This window comes from Pyxicephalus adspersus, chromosome 1 (genome assembly GCF_032062135.1).
Source record: "Pyxicephalus adspersus chromosome 1, UCB_Pads_2.0, whole genome shotgun sequence".
NCBI lineage: Eukaryota > Metazoa > Chordata > Amphibia > Anura > Pyxicephalidae > Pyxicephalus > Pyxicephalus adspersus.
This window is the reverse complement of record NC_092858.1, coordinates 60,177,534-60,199,287: the sequence shown is the minus strand read 5'-3', so window position 1 is coordinate 60,199,287 and position 21,754 is coordinate 60,177,534. Positions and strand designations below refer to the sequence as shown.

The window sequence follows — 21,754 nt, the reverse complement described above, 5'->3', positions numbered from 1 at the left end:
CAATGTATCGATCTAGGAAAGTAGGGGTTCTGAAAGGCAGGAGTCCTTCCACTGGGAATGACTCTTATAGAGAAGAGCACAGAGGGGTTCCGCTCACTCGTCTTCCCTCTTCCATTGAACAGAGGGCTGAGGAATGTACAGTGCATGGTCATTCATCTGATACTGGAAATAATCAATAAAGATCATTTCCAGCATCAGTGACCTTATGTGTGTGAATAAAAAAGAAGATGACTATTTCAAACACATGGGTCCCTATTTTATAGTGATCAGTCTGCCCTTCAATCAGAATGACAGAGGGATTTCAGCTGTACTTATTCACATCTCACCTATGCTGCTAATATAATATACTATACTATAGTAAAATGAAGTTAGCTGATCATTTTATGCCAGGGCCAAAATACAGTGAAAAATTTTTTGTAAAGTTACTTTTTATGCAAATAATGTGCTTTGCAAATATAATAATATGCATCTGATCATCCTGCACAAGAATCTGAATACATTGTGAACTGCCACCACATTTCCAACCGCAAATGTTGCAAAAGACAACATTTGTGTCACTGCCCAAACTTTTGACTATGACTGTATGTGTTTATAATAAATTATGTGTGTTGTATGACATGCTGTTTTCTTGGTTTAAAATTCATGGTGCGTTTTCAGGAAAACTTGCCCTGGTGGGAACCATACCACTAAAATCATTGGAGCTTTCTCCAGGTGCTTGCAAACAAATCACATATCAACATTTAACAGTTTAGCTTCACTGCACTACTGAGGTTATTGGTTTCTTAGGGTCTCTGCATATCCTTATGCTATTTAAATCCCTGCATTATCAGCATGTGGCACTTTTCCATTGCAGCAGTGTGCATTGTTCATCTGTTAATGTACCTTTTTTATGGATTCACTTGAACTGATTCCAAGTCAACACAAAACTATAAAACTGAAAGACATTTCTTTCATGAGGTGAAAAGTTTTAGGTTTTAAAGAAACTGAAAGCATAAATATCCTCATTGGTTGCAACAAAATTCCATGACAAGTAAAACATTTGTAAGTCTTCAACTAGCTAATCTACTTATTTACTACTTATGTCTTAAAACATGCCCCCATTTACCTATGTACATTCCCAGTTTCTAAAACAAAGTGTTGGGACACTGAATGGCAAGCTACATGGGATGGGATAAAACTGAAGGGGGTCTACAGCTGGGACATGTACCGTTCCATTTAACGGCATCAATAAACTGAACTAAAAGGTTACCTATGATGGTGCTTAATAAAAATGTGACTGGGTCAGTGATTTACAAGCAGGTCTGAATTCAGGCTTAAATTATTCCCAGATCTGCATATTAAAACAAGCCCCCTTTCAATGTACATTCCGAGTTTCAAAAAAAAGATGGGACACTGTGAATAGTTTAAATAAAAGCAAATCTGTTCATGCAGCTCTTGGGATATTTTTTCCCAGGCTCCCATAATTCTGTCTTCTTCCTGTTCCCTCATTACTTGAGGATTTTTCAGTAAATGATTTTAAACTTTTTTAGGGTTTGTAAGAAACCACAAATCCACAAACAAATCCTTCTTCAGCTTAGGAGTAAGGAGAGACAATAAGTCCCAGTCAAATCTATCAATGAAAGCTCACAATTATCAGCTAATACCATTACCTTGACACTCTGTTGTGAGTTTCGATTGAAGCAGTGAAAGTTTATTCCCTCCCTATCAACAAGTTACTCTGAGTCACTCAAACATTACCAATCCTATAATTGTGTACAACCATAGGTTTTCTAGGGGGTTCCATAACCCATCTTTTCTTCCAGGTCAAGGGAATGTGGGGGCTTTTAAATGGTTGAAGCTTATAGGGTCTATAGGGTATAGGTGTATCCTTCACAGCCAAAAATGTGTGAAGCAGTGCATCATAACTAGGCACTGTTCTGCATCACATATAGTAATAACAATAGACATTGCTCTATATGCAATGTCTGATGATTTTGCATATTGCACACTACGTGAGGTGCAGAGTACCCAACTGCTCCACACATAGCGTTAACAAAACCTAACTTTTTGTAAGACATTGAAAAAAAGAACATAGGGATACATGTGTTAACTTAACCATAGTTACATTGAAATACAAGATAAAATTACCAATGAGGTAACTAGAAAATCACAAGGAGACTTGGATCTGTTTATACTGATTTGCAATTTTAGACCAAAAGTTATGGAATTTTTTTATAGTGGCTTTGGGCTCAGTTTTGATAAGTTGGGAAAGGCAGCATTTTTACTGCCAGCAGTTTTGTTTTCAGACATGTTTAATACAAACATACTGATCTACTAAAACAGCATTAACTGTACTCACCAACAACTGCTGTAGAACTGTCAGCTACATATGAGCCAGAAAATGCCACATTAGCAGATGTATGTAAACGCAGTCTTCATGATAAGGCTTAAAAGGCAGAACAGTCGTTGAAAGAAGGAATTTGCACAACACAATTTTGCAGCAATTAGCACTGTTCAATGCCTCTTCATAAATAATGAATGTGTAATCACATTACCCTGGACTATGAGCAGTTTATGGTTAGTAATACATCAGTTCTGTAAACTGCAGAATCACTCACCGAATTTTTAACCATGCAATTACATGTACATGTTTATTTCACATCTATTAAAATATTGTCTCTGCAAAAACTAAATAGCAAACTGATATCCCTAGAAGCCCTTTGGCTTAATCTAGGAACTATATTACTGAATCACACTAAACCTGGGTCACCATTTTCGACTGCTGACCCATGTTTTGATCGCAGCCAAACTATTGCGGGAGGTTGGCTCTCCCTCTCCTTGGATTTTGATGATGGAGAAACGCACAGGTCAACTTCATGATACCTTGCCCATATTTTTATTTCCTATTACTTCTCCCTTCTTTGTTTCTATCTCATTAAAAATTATTATGATTTTATGGTACTCTGGCTATGGCTGAAGATCGCTATTATCTAATAAAAATAATTTGAAAAGAGAAATAATTTGAAAGAGAAAAAAAAAGCTTTTACAAGAGCAATAAAAAGATTAAACATATATCAAAAGGTGTTTATAGAAGCAATATCTGTAAATCTAAATACAAAGTTGTAAAAGCCATGTAATATATTAGGACAAGTCAGACAGGCATGTTTAAATGCAGCACTTTTCTTAAATGGAAATCTATTTAAATTTGATTTATTTTAAAATATATTTATAATCTTTGTTTTACAAATCAACTTTTAATACATACTATAGAATCATCAGAGGTTTATGGGTTAGATAAAGACAGCTGACAGCACTGCAGAAACAGCCAGTAATTTTGCATAACAGCTAAGAAACTAAAACTCAGAGGGTGATAGTAATGACAGCCTAAAAATTTTTTAAATGGGAGGTTTGCTTTAAAAGTCAGTACACCCAAAACGGTTATTTCTGTTTTTAGTAGAGGTTGAAGATCCCAACATTTTTCTTAAATCTTATTACTTGGTTGGAAAGATATCTGTGCATTTTTATTACGATTTACATTTTGGAGAATGTAAAACCAAGATCCTGGAATGCAAAAAGGTGGCCAGAAATACCCAAAAATTTCAGAGATTTGAAGTTGAGAATTTAGGCTAATAATGCCCCACCTACAAATAAAGTATCATATTATTAGATAAATATTACATAATGTCCCACTTCTAAGTTAAATAAAAAAATTAGTATATGGTTTAATCCATTCAGAACCGTGCAACATAGAATTATTCAAGGTGAGAGCTTGTGGATCAAAGAATTAGCAGTTTTTTTGTATGGAGATTTGAGCAGATACACAGGAATAATGTACTCATGCAGCTTCCATTACTGGTTAAAGCACGCAGAACTGCCAAATGCACATTTCAAAACCATTTCGGCTAGGCTCTAGCCACAGTCACTCGGGCCTAAAATCTGAGAAAATGGAGAATCTCTGACATTTCTTCCCAGTCCATTTTATCGAAGCCCAAGAAATAGACATGTGCATAATTGCTATCTATTTAGTTGTTCCTCAGGCCTTTTTGCAATGGAATAAACAAAGGTCATAGCCTTTTTATTTAAAATCTTTGTTACCAAGCTTTTATTTTACAGGGTCTTACACTTATATATCTGCACGTATTTCACATTTCTAATGTAAGAGTGCAATGTAGAATGGTTTTAATGAGTCACCCTTTGTTCTGAACGCTACATCAGCTTTATATCAATTTAGTGCTTTGGATTAAGAAAATGAAAATTAAATTATAAGTGGTATGCAAGCTGTACATTGATGTGAGCTGCTTTAGGCACAAAATAAATCTTGACAAAATACTGCTCACGGTATTTGCTAAAACAAGCCCACTAAATCATGGAAGGATGTGAGGGGTGCATATGTACTACAAAAACAGGTACAGCCAAAGCTTATAATAGTGCATTGGTTTTCTTTGCATCGGTTGTGGCTTGTTCTTATAAGATAAACTGTTTCAGTTCATTTTGTGAATGCTCCTTGAATGAGGGTATTAGCCTGCACATGTTTACATTTTCCCCTATTTCAGTCCTTGGCCAGGTTTGTAATCCGAACCTTTTCTCAGAAAAACACGTGCACCGGCCTCCTCCTGAAACATACCAGTTGCTCTTCTGTTATGCTTAGCCCTTGGCCTCAGTGTCCGGAGTGCTGATAGCAGCTTACGCAATCACTCAGTGGTAGGTCTGTTTCAAGCATTTTGCAGGATGTGAACTCTGTAAAAGAAGCCTCTATTTTTCTTTCATAAAAGTCTCCCTTACATATAAACTTTAGGTAAATGTAAAATAATCATAATGATCAATATTTGTAACCACTTCAGGTTCAAGGCTCAGAAGATTTCATTTTGGAAAAGGATTTATTTTTATGTTTTTTTTTTTAATTTTAGTACAGACAGGACCTCAATTTGGTTGAAAATTTAGATACAAAGATACCAATTTAATTGCTTTATAAAGCAAAAAATAAAGCAGAAAAAAAGAAAAAATGCACTTCCAATGCAATTCTTTAACACCAAGTTACCTTCATTAGGATAGCTTTGACTTCAAAAGAAAGAGCCAAAAAGGTTTTAACTATGATAGCAATATTGTCCCACTTTGGTGTACTTTTTAACAGGACTGTAGCAGAATTAAAAGCCCAGTAGTTCGTGAAGCCTACTCATAATCTTAGCAATGGACCCTGGTTGTCTTTGAATGCTGGTGGCTTCAAACACCTTTTGGGACCTGCTGTAGCTACACAACAAAAAACAAATTACAAAAGCTGTTGGGACAAACAAATGTAATTGCAATACTATTCCATAGTGGCATCTAAAGCTCTTTTCTTCTTCTAGGGGGTGTCCGTAAGGGCTTTTGTACGTCTAGGATATCTCTTGGAATGTCATACCCCACTAACCAATCACTGGAAAACATTTTGGCCTCTTGCATTGAGCTGAACAGATTCTTTCCCCAGATATACGGGCACTCATAGGCCCTTGTTCGATAAACACTTTCCTAGTTCAACCTTCGATTACCATTTGCACAAATCTGGCTCTAGGAGTCTGCAGCAGATCCTGACTGTATACTGGAAGTCCCTTGATATGCAGCATTTTTTTGGGGTATAAAGATCGCAGCTATGGCATGTTCCTACTTTTGGAATTCATCTGGGGTCTCTTTTTAAGGAGCACATAAAGTACTAATTTGAATGCTTTGGCTTCCTGTGGTTGTGGGCATATTGTTACAACCATATGATGTCTCGGCTGCATGGTGAATGCAGTGGTACAAACATAAGTGCCTTACATTGGTCAGAACTCACCGGCACCTGAAGCACAAAAAACAAAACCATTCATCATAATACTCTTTTGTAAGATATGTATACATTAGTTTGTTGAACTCTTTTAGGGCCTGAAGCAGCATCCTTCTGCTTGTCCCAGAAACATTTTCTCTTTGATCAGTTCCTTCCCAGGATAGCATACAACTGTATTTTACAAGGACACAGAATGGACTTCACAAATTGTTTTTATCTAGGGACTACTTGCATTTTTCTTCGTGTTTACTAATTATGCTTTTCTGTTCTCTTTTATGTAAATTAATGTTGCGTTTTTTTTTTCTGGTGGTGCTTTGGAGTAGGATGTACCCTCAATTTTTTTTAATTTTTATTTATTTTTTCCTCTTCTCCTCATTAGTTTTTCTCCTTCTACTCTTCCCTTTCCCCAAAAAATTATAAAAGATTCCAGAAAAAAGAGGGGTGTGACTGGGCTAATGTAGTTCATACAGGAATATATAAATAGGGATTCAGTCGTGTTGGGGGAACCAGGGTACATATGGTGGAGGGGGACAACCAGCTCCATACTTCTAACCATTGATCTTTGGAGCCTCATTGCCTCCTCAGGGCCAAAGAATTTTGGATTTTGGATGCCTTATTTTCTCTTTTGTACCAAGTCCTTCAGTTTGACGAGGGCTAATGTATTCTACCACTCAGATGCCAGAAGTATGCATAGGCAGAGCTTACCTCCCGATCTGTTTCCTCCTACTCACTGTAAAGCTGCGTACACACTTCCAATTTTTGTCGTTGGAAAGGATCTTTCACGATCCTTTCCAACGACAAGGGAGTGCACAATGCATGAACGATGCTGTACATACAGCACCGTTCATGCTCTATGGAGAGGGGAGGGGGAGAGCGACGGAGCGGCACCCTGCTGTGCGCTCTCCCCTTCCCTTTCATTAGGATCGGCTGTCGTCCATCGTCCGTGGATCCGGCAGGTCGGTCGTCCGGACGATACCGACTGTACACACGCCAGATTTTCTGATAAAAATCTGACGTGTGTACGTAGCTTAAGTCTGGATTGGCCTTGGTAAGACAGAAAAAATGTGGCTCTATAGTTACTTTAACATATGTTTTCAGTGTGTTTACCCCCTATTGTTTGATTTGTTGATTTGGGTTTCCTGCTTAAGATATAGACATTGATTTTCTCTTATTTGTATCATATCACTTCTGACATTGTACATGTTTGATCTTGGAAATCCCTTATTCATTTTCCTAAATTAAAAATTGGAAAAATGGCTAGACAGAATTAGACTTTTAGGGCAACTAACACCATTCATATATATATATATTTAGTTTGTTCTAGAATCTTGCTCTTTAAATAGGAAACTCTAACAAAACACAATAATAATAATATACCTTGTATAACCTAAAGCGGAGAAAACAATTTCACCATTATCAAAGCAGAGTAAAACATGCTCAAGATGCATTAAAAAAAAACAAGAATCTGATAATTAAAATACCTAAAAGCATCTTTTGAAATTTATATCTTGCAATTTAAATGTTATGTAAAATGTTGATTTCGGTTACTGGTGCACTTTGCAGAATGAATTCAGAATGTCCAGTTCCTGTAATCTCCTAACCAATTGAGTATTCCATTACATTTATTTTGATGTTCCTAGTTTCACCAGTTATCACTGTATACTAATAAATATCAAAAGAACCAAGGTGTGAACCTTTTCTATAGTGGCCTGCATTGTTATTTTGCGAGCTAGCAAAAAGGCAAACCCTTTAATACCTAACAAAAACATCTAACAACATGTTACCATGGCTTTTTAAGATTTATTTAACATCTTTCTGGATTTGGCAATCAAAACAAAGAAATAAGAATTATTAAAATGGAAACAAGCAAAACCAAGTTAAATATAGTTTATTGCCAGCTGTCAACAAAGTACTGCATAAACCAGTAACAGCTGCTCCTCAAATGATTTTTATGAACACCAACATCACCATCATTTCTTCACATACACACTTTCCAAATTAAACTGTCTACCTACAATCCTGCAGCTTGGCCCAAATACCAGGATCACTGATCAAGCCACCAGACTTTCTTTTGCTTGGGTCATGTGACATATTACCTATGATCACAGTTACAAACTGAATACAGGGCGATGGCAGTCTTTATTAGACTGTATTTGCCACATTACCAAACCCTCATGTCATGCGCTATTCTAGACCAATATCAATCTAAAGGCCAAAAATATGGCAGCGCTTAGAATCCCATTATTCAATCATTCCAAGCAGTTAAAGTGCAACTAAACCCTCTAGAAGTAACCAAAGAAACATGGCTGCTTAGAAAAAAAAAAAACATTTACATTTATATTTTTTATTTAAATGCCATACACAACGGTACTGCTCATTGCCACAATGTTTGGTAATAGCATGCGCTTGGGCACAAACTTGTATAGTAATAAAATTTCTAACTATCCTACTACTAGGATCTGCTGACAATCATACCTGTAATAGGGCATCTCAGGATAGGATGATGGATTTGTTACACCAGCACTTCCTCCTGTGGTTTACCTTAGGAACATAAACTATGCTAAATTATCACTCAATCACTGGTAGTGTATGATGCCAGATTTTAAATAAATATAAATATATATATATATATATATATATATATATATATATATATATAGTTACTGATGCTGCAGGTCTGCTGACAAAATAAATTACAAGGATTATTTTACATACAAGATAAATTCTTTTTTTTTTTTAAATGAGGGTTTAGATACACTTTAAAAATACCTGCCTTGCATTCCACATATTTATGGAATGCAAAAGAAATGCACTTGTCTACTTGTAAAACATCTTCAAGAAAAGTGTAGTTCATACAGACAACAGATCAGTGCTTTAAAATTATTTCACTGTTGAAAAGGGATTTCATCACATGTGCAAAATACAAGATATGACTGTAATGTCTTCACATGAAACGAAATTTTTTAACACACTGTTCAAAAACAAAAGGTAAAAATATGTAATAAATTATTACTGGAGATCTGATGAAACTGAGTAGCCCCAGCAGAGAGCAAAACAAATTGTGTACATAAAAAAAAGCAAAACTCTAAAATGTTAGACATCTACATCCTTGTATAGGCAGATATGAACAAACTCAATGCTTGTTCTGTGCACAAGAATTAGAACATTCTATTCAGTCACATAAAAAGCACTTTTTTTTATTCTGGGATAATTCAGTGTATATATTTAACGCCATGGAGCAAATACAAAGAACTTCAGCTCAAATACAAGAACTGGAAACCAGCATACATAGTTACTATACATTCACACTGTTTCTCACTCCCACAAAAAAAATGGACACTATTTCTATCAAATATTCAGAATATGGGTATTATTTTTCCATGACGTTATAGAAGATAAAGGTATTCTCATCCCAAATTGGAAATCTTTAAAAAAAATTTTTTTTTTGGGCACGTTTGTGCGCAGCTGCCCATGCAAATATATGTGGTTGAATTTAAATTAAATGCCAGGACATCAGCATTGTGTCACAGCAACATTCACTTCACAATAGCCTATCAGCATTATTAAAAAACAAAAATAGTCAAACTGAACTTTTGAGTCAAATTGTTTTGCTAAAGTAAAATAAGCCAATCACATTAAGAGTTTACTGAGGTCCATTGATTGTTTGGAAGCATGCAGAAACCGATAGCTTGCTCCCTCATCTGGATGAAACATGGCTTAATTTTCCAAAACAAGACTGCGTGCATTTCCATGTATTCACACGTATCCAGCTGCCTCCTGTATGGTGTAGAGGTCTTGTTGGGCCGGCAAATTATTTTTGCAGATACACAGGCATTAGGTTGTCCAGCTGTTTGCACAATGCGGTCTAGTCCAGGAAGAAATGAATACTTTGAAAACACTGGTGAAATCTCAGTTGTTATAGAGGCTATGGTTTCTGTATCCTTTTATAGAATAAAAGACACCTCTAGTCTGTAATGATACAATGTGGCAAAAAGATGACAATTGTGATGGCCACAAAGACAATGCCACAAGTTACATTTTAGTGTAGCAAACTGGACTCTTAAAATGTTTTTTTTTTTGACAAATTAAACTTCTGTTTCACAACTTCTGCAAGGGTTTCACTCAATGCTTCTCTTTGGGAAAATCACAGGAAAACAAAAAAAAAATGTTTTTTTTAAACCATTGGTGCTAAAATATAGTCATGTCTACCTAAAATACATAAAAGCGCTATTGTATATTGCACGCAGAACAGCAAGGGTCATCTTTATCTGGCTGGGCTGCATAGTTCATTTGCCGAACAATCTCTGCAAAAAGCTCATCCACCATTGTTTTACTTTTAGCTGATGTTTCCATAAAGGGGCATCCCCAGTCTTCCGCCAAGGCGCGACCCTCATTAGATGACACCTCACGTTCACTTTCTAGGTCAACTTTGTTGCCAACCAAGATTACTGGCACCTTTTCATATCTGAAAAAGAAAAACAAATTAGTAACATTGCTATTCCAAATGTGTTTTCCTAACCATCAACAGTGCAAAATACATTTAAAGAAGAACTGTAAGACTTGTTGCTATTTATAAAAAACAATTTTTATACAGCAAAATAGGATGATCAAAGGCTTACATCCTCAAACTGGCAGTGCTTATAGAATTCAGGCAATAGTAGCTTCCAGCACTAGTAGAGAGCTCCACACAGGACAAGTTAACTGCCAATCTGATAGGGGAGACCCAGCATGAATACAAAATTGGTTTGCTCGGTATATAAACAGGAAAATAAACAGTAGGAATATTAAGAGACCAAAGAAAGATTTTAAAGGGTTGCTCCGAGTAGCATGTGTGACTTGTTTACATTTTGAAGAAGGGAATGATTATAACTCTTGATACATAGGGCCTGATTTTTAAAGCTCTCTAAAACTGGAGAAGTTAGACTATCATGAGTGAATCTGGAATCATATTAATAAAATCTTTTCTATTATTTGGCAAATCTTTTCAATTCTGGACCTGATACATTCCAGGTTTGTTGGATCATCCAGGTTCTTGGAGAACTATAATCAATCAGGACCGTTAGGTGAAAGAATGACTTTGTTGCTGTGACATTGATACATTTATACAATGCAGAATAAACACAATGTAATTTATTTAGATAATATGGTTTGAGACATACCAACCCACCAACAATTAGGAGTATGGTTAAATAAATCTAGGGGTTATCAGGTTGTTGGGCTGATGAAGGAGAACAGGCCAGATATGCATTTTTAGTAACAGCACTTCAGTGCATGAAAAGAAGAGACTGGGAAAAGAGTGCTTATGTCACATACAGGGGAGGAGACACATCTCAAGTCTGTACCAAAAGGATGGAAGTCCTGGAGCTGGTTGTAGCAACAAGTTTTGGAGCCAAAAACATTACTTTATTATTACTTTATTTAATATTACATTACATTTACTTTGTATTCCTGCCTTCTCTATTTTATTGTGAATGCATGTGGTATTTTTATGTTTTTTAAAGATTATAAGAAGATTACTTTATGCTATGCGCTGGATGTTTTTCACTCTTCTATATCTGTATTAAGGTACAGCTTGTTCCCATTACTGTAATCTTGTGACATGTTAAAAAGTCCACACCATTTAACTGAATCCAAGTTTAATATTACAAACCTAATTATCTCTTGCAGTCAGACATGGCAAATTATTTGTGTTGCCTATGAACAGAACTACAATCTTAATAAACAAGGTGAGCTGCCAAACTATGAGGGGGGTGTGCATTCAGGATAGCAGAATCAAGTAGGGGAGGGAGAATTCAGAGGAGGATCACATGTTCTGAATATATACATTTAGGAAATGAAATATGAATATTTTCTTGCAGCAGCTCACTGCAAATAACTGTGCTGCATCACATTGCAGGTATGTTATGGGTATCATTCCAAATGCCACAACAACCCAATAGATGCGTGGTGTATTAGCATGTACTGCAATATTACATGTTTTACTGTTATGCGCATGTGTGAAAAAGCCTGAAACAAATAGCTCAAAGTGGGAGTGGAACAATAAGATTTAAAGCAAAAAGAATAGAAAAATAAGATATCCTTCTCTTTTTACATATTAAATTATCTATTAGCAAGAAGGCCCAGAGGTAAATCTGGTGATTGGAAGGATCTTCCTAATTATTATTATGTCACAAGGCCACTCCTATGAATCATCATGTGTTTTTTGAGATGGGATTTTTTAGTTGAAACAAATTTAAACAGGATGATGTCACAGGTCTTCCAGGAATTCCCTGGGATGCAGCCACTACTTAAAAAAAAAAGAAAAGGCAAGGCTGGTAATATTCAGTAATTGCATGCAATTTTTATTTAAACTGCTGTATTTGGCTGTAAAAGTTGCAGGGAATGAATAAAGTGAATGCATAGTCAAATTTTTTTTTTTAAAAAAAGACAGCGTATAGAATGGTGACAAATCAGCAACCACATGATTGGTCATTGGGAGGCGCTACACACACGTGTGCTGCTTTTACCATGTGAATTTTTTTTTTATGGAAAACAGAGAACCAATAAACATTAAAGCCAGTGACAGCCCTTAATATTAGAAGAACATGTCTAAAACAAACTATTTCTATAGGTATAGTTGTGTATACACTTCTCAGAAAACAAAGCATTTAAGGTGAAAAAAAACAAAACATCAGATATTTAACCTCGGGTAAAAAACAACACATAGCATATTCTACTCTGATGGTATTATTAAACAAAAATGATGCCAAAATGATAAAGCAATATGTGAAAAACCAAGTACACCCTGTGGTCCAAAAGCGTGTAGAGTCATTAGCAAAAGTAACTTGAAATAATTGTTTTCTATGACCTAATCAATCTCTCACATTATTGTGGAGGAGAATTTTGTCCCACTGTTCTTTGCAACATTCCTTGAGTTCATTGAGAATTGCAGGCATTCATTTATGCAGAGCTTTTAAAATGCCTGCCACAGCATTTCAATCAACTTGTGGTCTGGACTATGACTAGATCTTTGCGGCACCTTGCAAAGACCTAGAATCTTTTTCCTTTTTTCATGAAACAATTTAAGCAAAGCTTTACCTGCCACACAGATAGCATCACATTTGACTCATTTAGTATACAGAGAAGTGCATGGTCCATTCAATAACTGCAAGGTGCACAGGACCCAAATCACCTGGAATCAGGCGTTTGTGCTGATGTCTTTTTTTTGGCCATGATACTCAGTGCCACGTATGGTAAAAACCTAACATCTCCACTTTGGTCTCATTTGTCCACAGAACAATGTTTTAGATGTCTTGTAGTTTGTTCAGATGCAACTTGGCAAATTTATGTCAGGCTGCTATATACATTTTAGACAGAATAGGCTTTTTTTCTGGCAAACTTTTTTTTTAAAAAATACATACTTGTTCAGTATTTTCCTAACTTTACTGTAAGAAACATTTGCCAAGGTAATGCCTAAAGAGTCTGAGTTAAAGTTCTGTTTTTTTTTTTGCCATTTCGGTAAGCATTGCGCGGTCTGACCTTGGGGTGAAGTTCCTGTGACATCTACTCCAAGGAAGACTGTCAAATGTTTTCTACTCATAAAAAATCCTTCTCACTATAAAAAATAGGCTTCAAATTGTTTGAAAATGGCAATCTAACCTTTCCCAGATTGATTGGCACCAATCCTGCTAGAATAGTGCACTTCATTTCTTATGCATAATTGCATATGAAAACTGTCAAGGATGCTTATGCATTAACATTACAACTTCAGAAACAGAAGCAATACTGTTCCATAATGCTGAATTTGTATTATCAAAATCACACTGTAAAAGTATAAAAGTAGATAGGACATTCCCCTCTTTTACAGGTACAAGTCAATTGCTATGGTGACCAAGACGTTGGTTTGACAAGAAAGCAGAGGTTCTTGTGGGTGTAGATGAGAAATCTCTCTAGCTTTAAGAATCAACGCCTTAAGATTGGGTATTCTTAATACACTAGGAATTCTAAGGATTTTGCATGCTGATCCTAAAGCCTTTGCAAGATAATAATAAAAAACAAACAAAAGAACTAGGCACTCCCCATATTTCCAGCTACATTTTTAAGTGTGCTATAATGCGTGGTATACTACTGACTACAATAATATTTTAGTAAGCTAGAAAATGAGTCATTGGAAGATCAAACAAAAATGTAAAATTAGTGGGTGGAAGGAGGTCTCTTCCTTATTGTTTAAACATTTGATGCTGTGCTGCATAAGGGAAAACAAAGTTATAATTAGCATATACGCTTGTTTTTATGTACCGAACACTGTGATCAGCAACGGGATGTTTGTATTACAATTATTTTTAGATAGCAACCATCAAGCTCTAAAATCATAAAAAGTACAAAAAAAAAAAAAAAAGTCAGCTGATGAACTTGGTGCACATCTATTACACAATGCCTGTCATCGCCTTTATCATTTAAAGATTTTCAATTCATATAGCAAATGCCAGCTTGTTTGAGTCACTGACCATTGCTTTCAGCAGCTCATGTTTAAATTAGAGATGACTTGCAGGCACATCTAGAACAAATCTGTGCAGCTATGTAATTATTTATAAATGTATTTGACCTGCTATCATCCTCTAACAAACCACAGTGCTTTAGTGTTCATGAGTCAAAAAAGGCCAAATTGCACACAAAAATCATGTCCACAAAGAGAATAGCTGAAAAAAAAATCTTTACACTGCCTAGGCAGGAGTGATGTAAAGGACCATTAGGTGTGATCCTAAAACCGTTAGATTTTGACATATTGTTGTTTACAAAGCTGAGCAATGCTGACTGGAGGCCACACAGTCCCCTGTACCCACTTGTTTAGGGAGAGGTAAGTATATAATTGTTTATTATCCAGTATTTATATAGCACAAATATTACACAGCCCCTTAAGTCCATAGTCATATTACTAACAGTCCCTCAAAGGGGCTCACAATCTAATGTCCTTACCAGGTAAAACAGACTAAGGTCAGCCCTGCAGGGGCCGGAGTGCTAACCTCTGAGCCACCCTGCTGTCCATACCCATATAAGACTACATGCTCAGACCTCCGCTTTATCAGACTTTCCGCTTTTACAAGCATTTGTACTTTCTGCAGCTTCCAGGGTTGTTTGGTCGTCCAAATGTATCCATAGACATGCAAATGCCAATAAAGGCTTAGTCTACACCGACGTTTTCCCCAGCGTTTACCCTGAGGATTTAAAAGCCCTTGTTTGAAATTCCTATGCATTCCAATGGGCTAATCTACACCAGGGGGTTTCCTTCAGGGTCGTTTATGAGCGATATCTATAACAATGCCCGCAACGTTTAAAAAAATTAGAATCCGGAGTTAATGCTGAAAAACACCTAAAAACACAAGTAAATGCTTTCATTGATTTCAATGGGAAGTTTTTCTGGCTTTAAAAGCATTTAAAACGTAAACGCATTAAAAACGCAGCACGGGCATTTTCCAGCATTTTAAAGGTAAGCTTTAAAACGTTAACGAAAGTGCATACAAACGCAGATAAACGCAGTAGGAACGTTTACATGCATTTTTAAAAACGTCTGTGTGGACCCAGCCTAAAGCAAAAGCAAGCTGAAAATGGGTGAATAAATGAGTGTTTAACAGCCACATTTTCAAAGGCAGGTCTGAACATAATAGGGAGGCGATACAAAATACACCTGCAACTACATTTTGAATAGAAATGCACTTTACGCTCAAAACATAAATTTCCTTGGTTAAAGTCAAATTACAGAATTTCCCTGCAGCTGAAATTTACTATAAGTGATCTAGAAAGTCGCAGTGTCTTGTTCACGTGACAAATGGCTAAAAGCGACGTTCCCTCACATTGAAAATGTGTTCTACCCAGCCTTTTTTTAGCCGGGTGCACCACCCGACACTTTTCAGTAACTGTCTGCTTTTGGGTGAAAAGCTTGGTCACAATACAGGAGAAACGAACAGTTGGGAAAAAAAACAAAGACGATAGATAAATGGGACATTACCTACAAGGGTGGGCATTAGAAGGTTCATGTGTCTCATAAACCCAATGTATTTTGTGTGAAGCACATCCTTAGGGGTACAAAGGAGATTTTTTTTACAACTTTACATAATCATTGTACAAATGTTATAAATCCAGCATCAATTTCTGTCATGTTGACAGTAGTCAGTAGGATAAACAGAGATGTGACTCTACCTAACAGGTACCCACACAGCAATAAAAACCTTACCAGGATTCCTAATTCTTCTCATTTTTTTCAAACTAAAAATACACATTTTGGCTATACATGCATATGCTTTATCTCACAGTAAATACCCTTAATAAAAAAAAGGTTATGATGTTGTTAAGCCATTTTACAAATAAATGACCCATAATAATAGGATTGGGTTTAGCTCCTCCATTGGAAGTACAAAAAAAACAATCACAAACATTACTGAGGATATTAACATGACGTATTATTAACATAAGGTCATTTATTTTGTTTTTAATAGAAATATTAGTATACTACCTGCTAGGAACATAAAATAAATTCCCCACCCACCAATATTTTCTTCCTCGTGCATGACCCATGAAAATACCGACACATGCAAGCATTTTATTATTATTTCTGCAATGTTTCTTTAAAATCCCAATTGTTGCAAAAGAAACTCAACAAAAGTTCTCTGGGGATATCTATGAATTCAGGTAATGTGAACATGGTAGGATTCTCCTATCACAGCTATGGATCTTCTGGGAATAAATCTGGTTTTACTACATAAATAGTGCTTTATAGTTTGAGAGGTAAATTGCTACCACCAGAACAAGGATAATGACCCTTCTGTGAAAAGAACTTTAGTGGACTTGCCAACCTTGATTTAACCTTATGATTCTGTCAGCCTTCCATTGGCTCCTGGAAGTGGGCTCCAAGCACATTCCTCCTATATTATCATGGAGCTTTGACAGCATAGCTACATTTAGAAGCATGTATACAAGGTATCGTGGTGCAACATGAAGTGCATATTACTACATTAGTAAATAAAATGAAGACATAATGCTCAGAATATTACCATAATGGCCACATTTAAAGTTTAAAAATTCCATAAAACACATAAAAAACACATTCTTCAATACCAAACTATTTTATCACCATGTAAAGTGGGTTTTGTTTCAAACAAAAGCTGTATCAATACAGGGGCCCATTATGCCAACCCATCCTGGCATACCGGGCCCCTGTATTACATAGTTATTAAAACAGTTTGTTTTGAATAATGTTTTTTCCTATACAGTTTTGGTTCTAGTTTTTTCTAATTTTGGTTCTATACATTATAACAATTAATTTCAAATGAAAAAACTCAGATGCAGTTGAACTGCAGACTTTCACCTTTAATTCAGTGGGTTGAACAAAAAGATTGCATAAAATGTGAGGAACTAAAGCCTTTTTTTTTTACACAATCACTTCATTTCAGGGGCTCAAAAGTAATTGGACAATTGACTCAAAGCCCCTGATTCATCAAGCAGAATCGGATTATCGCTCGCGCATTCGTATTAGCGATCCGGAATCGTACCTTTAGTTCCTCACATTTTTATGCAATCTTTTTGTTCAAACCACTGAATTAAAGCTGAAAGTCTGCAGTTCAACTGCATCTGAGTTGTTTCATTTAAAATTATTTGTGATAATGTACAGAACTTAAATTAGAAAAAAAAGTTGTATCTGTCCAAATATTTATGGACCTAACTGTATGCCCCCGTTGTGAGGACTTCCCATCATTTCCTGTCCTTGCAGAAAATTAGAGGAAACCTTCACTACTGACAAAGGCTCTATCCCTTTCTCACATATTCAGACATAAAGGGGTTATTTGGCAAAGCTCTGCAAGACTGTAGAAGATAGACTTTCATAGGTGAACCTGGGTTATTCAGCAATCTTGGAATGGATCTGGTCCTAGATTGAAAACATTTGTCAACAAAGAGCAAACGATTTTTACAGAATAAATTCCAGGTTTGCTGGATCACCCAGATTCACTCATGATAGCATATCTTCTCCAGTCTTTGAAACCTTTTTTAAAACAGATGCAAAAGGCTTTGGCTGGAGTTGAAGTTTTTAGTCAGCTCAGTCTTATTGAAAGATTTACCCAATTTTGCCAGGGCAAATAGTGATAAATATCCAAAATTATTCTTGCTCAGGTAACAAAAAAGGCAGGCCTAATTTTTAGGGCTTGTTCACACAACCACAGTGCATTAACGCAGGGTACGCCACATATTAACATTCAATAGGGCCAGGCAGCCCATTTATTTGCTGCATAACACAAAAAAGGACAAAAATGCATGTATTTGTGTGTAATGTACATCTGTCAACATGTTTTGCTGTGGTGCATAATACAGAGAATAGTGTGAATGGTGTGAAAGTCCAAAAACAAGTCCATAGCAATTTCAGCTTTAGAAATACTTCCTAACATTTTTAGATCTTATATTTAATATTTTTGGACCTTTTCCACCTGACCTCCCATTATATATAGATACTGTAAGCAGATCTTTGGATGAAAAGGCCAGGTTCTGGGTTCTCTAAAGCAGCGGACTCCAACCGTTTGGAGCTTGCGTACCACTAAATGCACAGTCACTCTGTCACGGGGGAAGTTTCTTCCACTTTGAGTGACACACACAGCTCCCCGCACATGCATGGACTCCGTAAATTTGGTGGTCCGTGACGTCCAAAAGGTTGGGGACCACTGATCTAAAGCTTCTTCATCAAATGTCAAAAATTTTATCTGATCCATTTAATTCAAACTAGAAAATTACTTCTGGAAAGGTACAGTTATCGAATCTACCTAGTTGCTGTGGAAAATGAAGTGCAGTTATATTAACAAAATAAAAAGGCAGACCTTGCCTTCCATGCATTCTAGCAACATCCTGAACTCTGCTAAACTCAGAATACATTTCCCAGCTTCCCAGGGCCATCAGCTTTCTTACCCCTAACAACCATTCTTACCCCTAACAACCATCTAGCCAATAGGAATGTTTCCCACAGTGCTCATTAACAGTAGTAGAGCACCAATAATAATGAACAGAACGAGCAGCGTTCCATTTGCTAATGGCTGGTAAAGGAGGGAACACTTACTGCTGTGCAACTGTCTGGATAATAGTGAAAAGTTGAGCTCTAATACAGGTTGACATTGACCAGATTTAAAAAATGGCAGATTTTTTATGGGTATTTATATATATATATATATATATATATATATACATATATATATATATACATATATATATATATTTATGCTATAGATAAATAACAGAAGATGACTTTCTCGGCGATCAAGAACGCACAATGTTTACGTTTTACACCTCTTTCTTTGCTGAATCTATAATGGGTCCACACAGCAGCAAATAAATGATAAAATGAGAAGGAATGAGCAGGAATGCCTATTAGCATGTGCAAGCAAGACCCAACAGCTGATTCTGGAGTACAGCACCATCAAAACATAAATGGTGCCTCCAGAAAACTGTGGCACGCCAACGCAGTAAATTTGAAAATGCGCTCAGAAATCCATTTCTTTTCCCTTGAAGAGATCTTCTCTTATTTCTTGTTGTGTGATAGGACAGGAAGAGGGAAGACACAAATGGCAAAATAAATAGAAAAAGGATGTTACCTCATCTAGATCAAACAAAAGTTCTGGCTTTAGATATACTTCAAGGATCTCTGGCTGGCTCCGATTATTAGTTTTATTAGAAAAAACACAAGTGTGTGAAAAACTAAACGTAAACATGTCATTGGTCAAAAGCAATAAAGATACAGCCCAAAATATATATATAAAGATAAGTAAACATGAGTGATGACAGAGAGTATTCCTGCAACAAGTTCCTCAGAAAGCCAAACTTATCTCAGTCTAGGGGTGTGATTGGACCAATCGGAGAGCGGGGATTTGATGCACCTATACCACACATTACAACAATAGACATCACAAAGTGGCATAGGACTAATCCATGCCAATGGTCTCAATAAGAGAACAACAATTTAAAAGAGGATTTAGGAAAGCAAACTGAGCTTTTCAAGTGTCAGGACTTCAAAGCATCACTGTAAAACCTGCTATAAATAGTCATGAAATGACACTGGTCACATCTATGTGGTCCCTACATGTCAGGAAACATATGTGTGCATGTATTGGAGTAATAATACATGTTCCTCCATGATACATGCCCCTTGTTCAGGCAGTGTAGGCCCTATCCATGCAATCTCTGCAGCACTCCCCATACATTGCATCCATTCCCCCGGATCAGGGCAGGGATTCATGCCATCCGCCCCGGGACCATCTCACCCCCTCCTCTGCCTGGCAACGCCCTGAGCCCCCCGGCCCCTGTCTCGCCTTTTGACGCGGATGATCTGGTCCCTCATGGGTTTGATGTCCTGGAAGCTCTGCTGGTTGACCAGGCTGTAGACCAGGATGAAGCCCTGGCCGTTCTTGATGTACAGATCCCGCATAGAAGCGAACTGCTCGGTGCCGGCCGTGTCCAGGATCTCCAGCACGGAGGGGGACGAGTCCACCTCGATCTCCTTGCGGTAGAAGTCTTCGATGGTCGGGTCGTACTTCTCGATAAAGGTGCCCGTCACGAATTGCACGGTCAGAGCCGACTTGCCGACCCCGCCGCTCCCTAAGACCACCACCTTATACTCGCGCATCGTCCCCCTCCGCTCCCCGGCTGCATGCAGCCAGGATCTTCACAGCGCAGCACTCCTCCTCCGCCTCCTCCTTCGTCGTCGCCGCCGCCCCTCTGCAGCGGCGTCCCGAGGCATGGGAGAGAGGCCGGGCTGCGCGGCCCGGTATCCGGCGGAGACCTGCCCACCACGGAGCGCTGGCTGGCCGCCCCCGGCGTATCGTGCCGGCCTTACACTGCACCCTCCTGCTCGCTGTGCTGCCAGGCCTGGCCCCTGCTACGTCACATCACACCTGTCCTAACCATTGGCTCCCCCGTCTATCGCCATGGCAACTGTCTGTCCTCCCGAACCCAGGGAGGAGACGACGTATGACAGGACCAACCAACCACCGCCTCCTCTCTCCGGGATGATGGGAAAAGAGGCTCCAGCGGCATCCAGGGTACCAACCAATCTCTGCGCCCAGTCGCACACCAATCCGCGCCTTCGACGTCACTGGCACCGCCCACTTATCATTTTTGGAGAGATGGTATTGTAGGATGTTTTGTCAGTGTGCAGTGGCGGGTTGGGGGTGACGGCTGTGCGCTGTGTGGGTTGTCTCCTGTGTGTAGTGTCAGTGCTCAGGCGTAGGTATTGTACAAGGCTCGCATTTATTAGGACGTGTTCTATTACATTCCTTACTAAAAGGGAGTTCTCAGAACTGCTTTCTGTGTAATATGCAAGTCCTCATATTAGGCCTGATTTATTGAAGCTCGCCAACACTGGAGAGGATACACTTCCAGGTAGAAAATCCATTCCAGGTTCTCTGGATCACCCAGCTTCACTTATGAAAGTGTATACTCTCCAGCCTTGGAGAGCTTTAATAAATCAGGCCTAAAGTTAATAGATCAGTCCCATTGTTAATAAATCTGGCCTATAGTCTGCCCCACAGCTGCAATATGCATACATCACCACTAACAAATACACATGTATAACATCACCACTAACAAATAACACAAGTATAACAACAGTGCATGCTGGTTGTCTTGTACCTTATTCACTATAATAAAACACATGGTAGTGTGTGGTGGGATGAGAAGCACTGTCAGGCGTTTGTTATTGTCTGGCCTGTTCATGAATTCCCTCACATTTTTCCTGCCCATGCTCAATTTATCCCCCAAACGTTCCACACACACAGATCCCCAGATTTAGCCATGAACGCTGTTCACCTTAACAACTGCTTGGTTGACTGTGATCCTGTTCAGGTGTCTGGTAAACAGTGTTTCCAATTGCTGGTGGTTGTCAGGGCTGTACTAAAAACTCTGATCAGTTCCAACACCTCAAATAATGTACAGAGACACCGGACTGCAGAAATCCTGTAACTGCATACCTGT

At 37.7% G+C, this 21,754-nt stretch overlaps 1 protein-coding gene across 1 annotated transcript; it reads right to left on the bottom strand.

Annotated features, from left to right (window-relative positions):
• Positions 1-7,648: 7,648 nt before the first annotated feature.
• Positions 7,649-20,775, bottom strand: RAP2A (RAP2A, member of RAS oncogene family). Its single transcript, XM_072411280.1, has 2 exons — positions 20,095-20,775; positions 7,649-10,241 (listed from the first exon to the last, which is right to left on the bottom strand). The coding sequence occupies exons 1-2, from the start codon at positions 20,406-20,408 to the stop codon at positions 10,004-10,006; spliced, it is 552 nt and encodes a 183-aa protein (XP_072267381.1). The 5' UTR covers positions 20,409-20,775; the 3' UTR covers positions 7,649-10,003.
• Positions 20,776-21,754: the final 979 nt, after the last annotated feature.

Coding starts and splice junctions, on each gene's coding strand:
- RAP2A (XM_072411280.1), bottom strand. CDS start 20,408: ATGCGCGAGTATAAGGTGGTGGTCTTAGGGAGCGGCGGGGTCGGCAAG. Junction 10,242..20,094: donor CAGATCATCCGCGTCAAAAG/GCGAGACAGGGG, acceptor TTTCTTTTTCAG/ATATGAAAAGGTGCCAGTAA.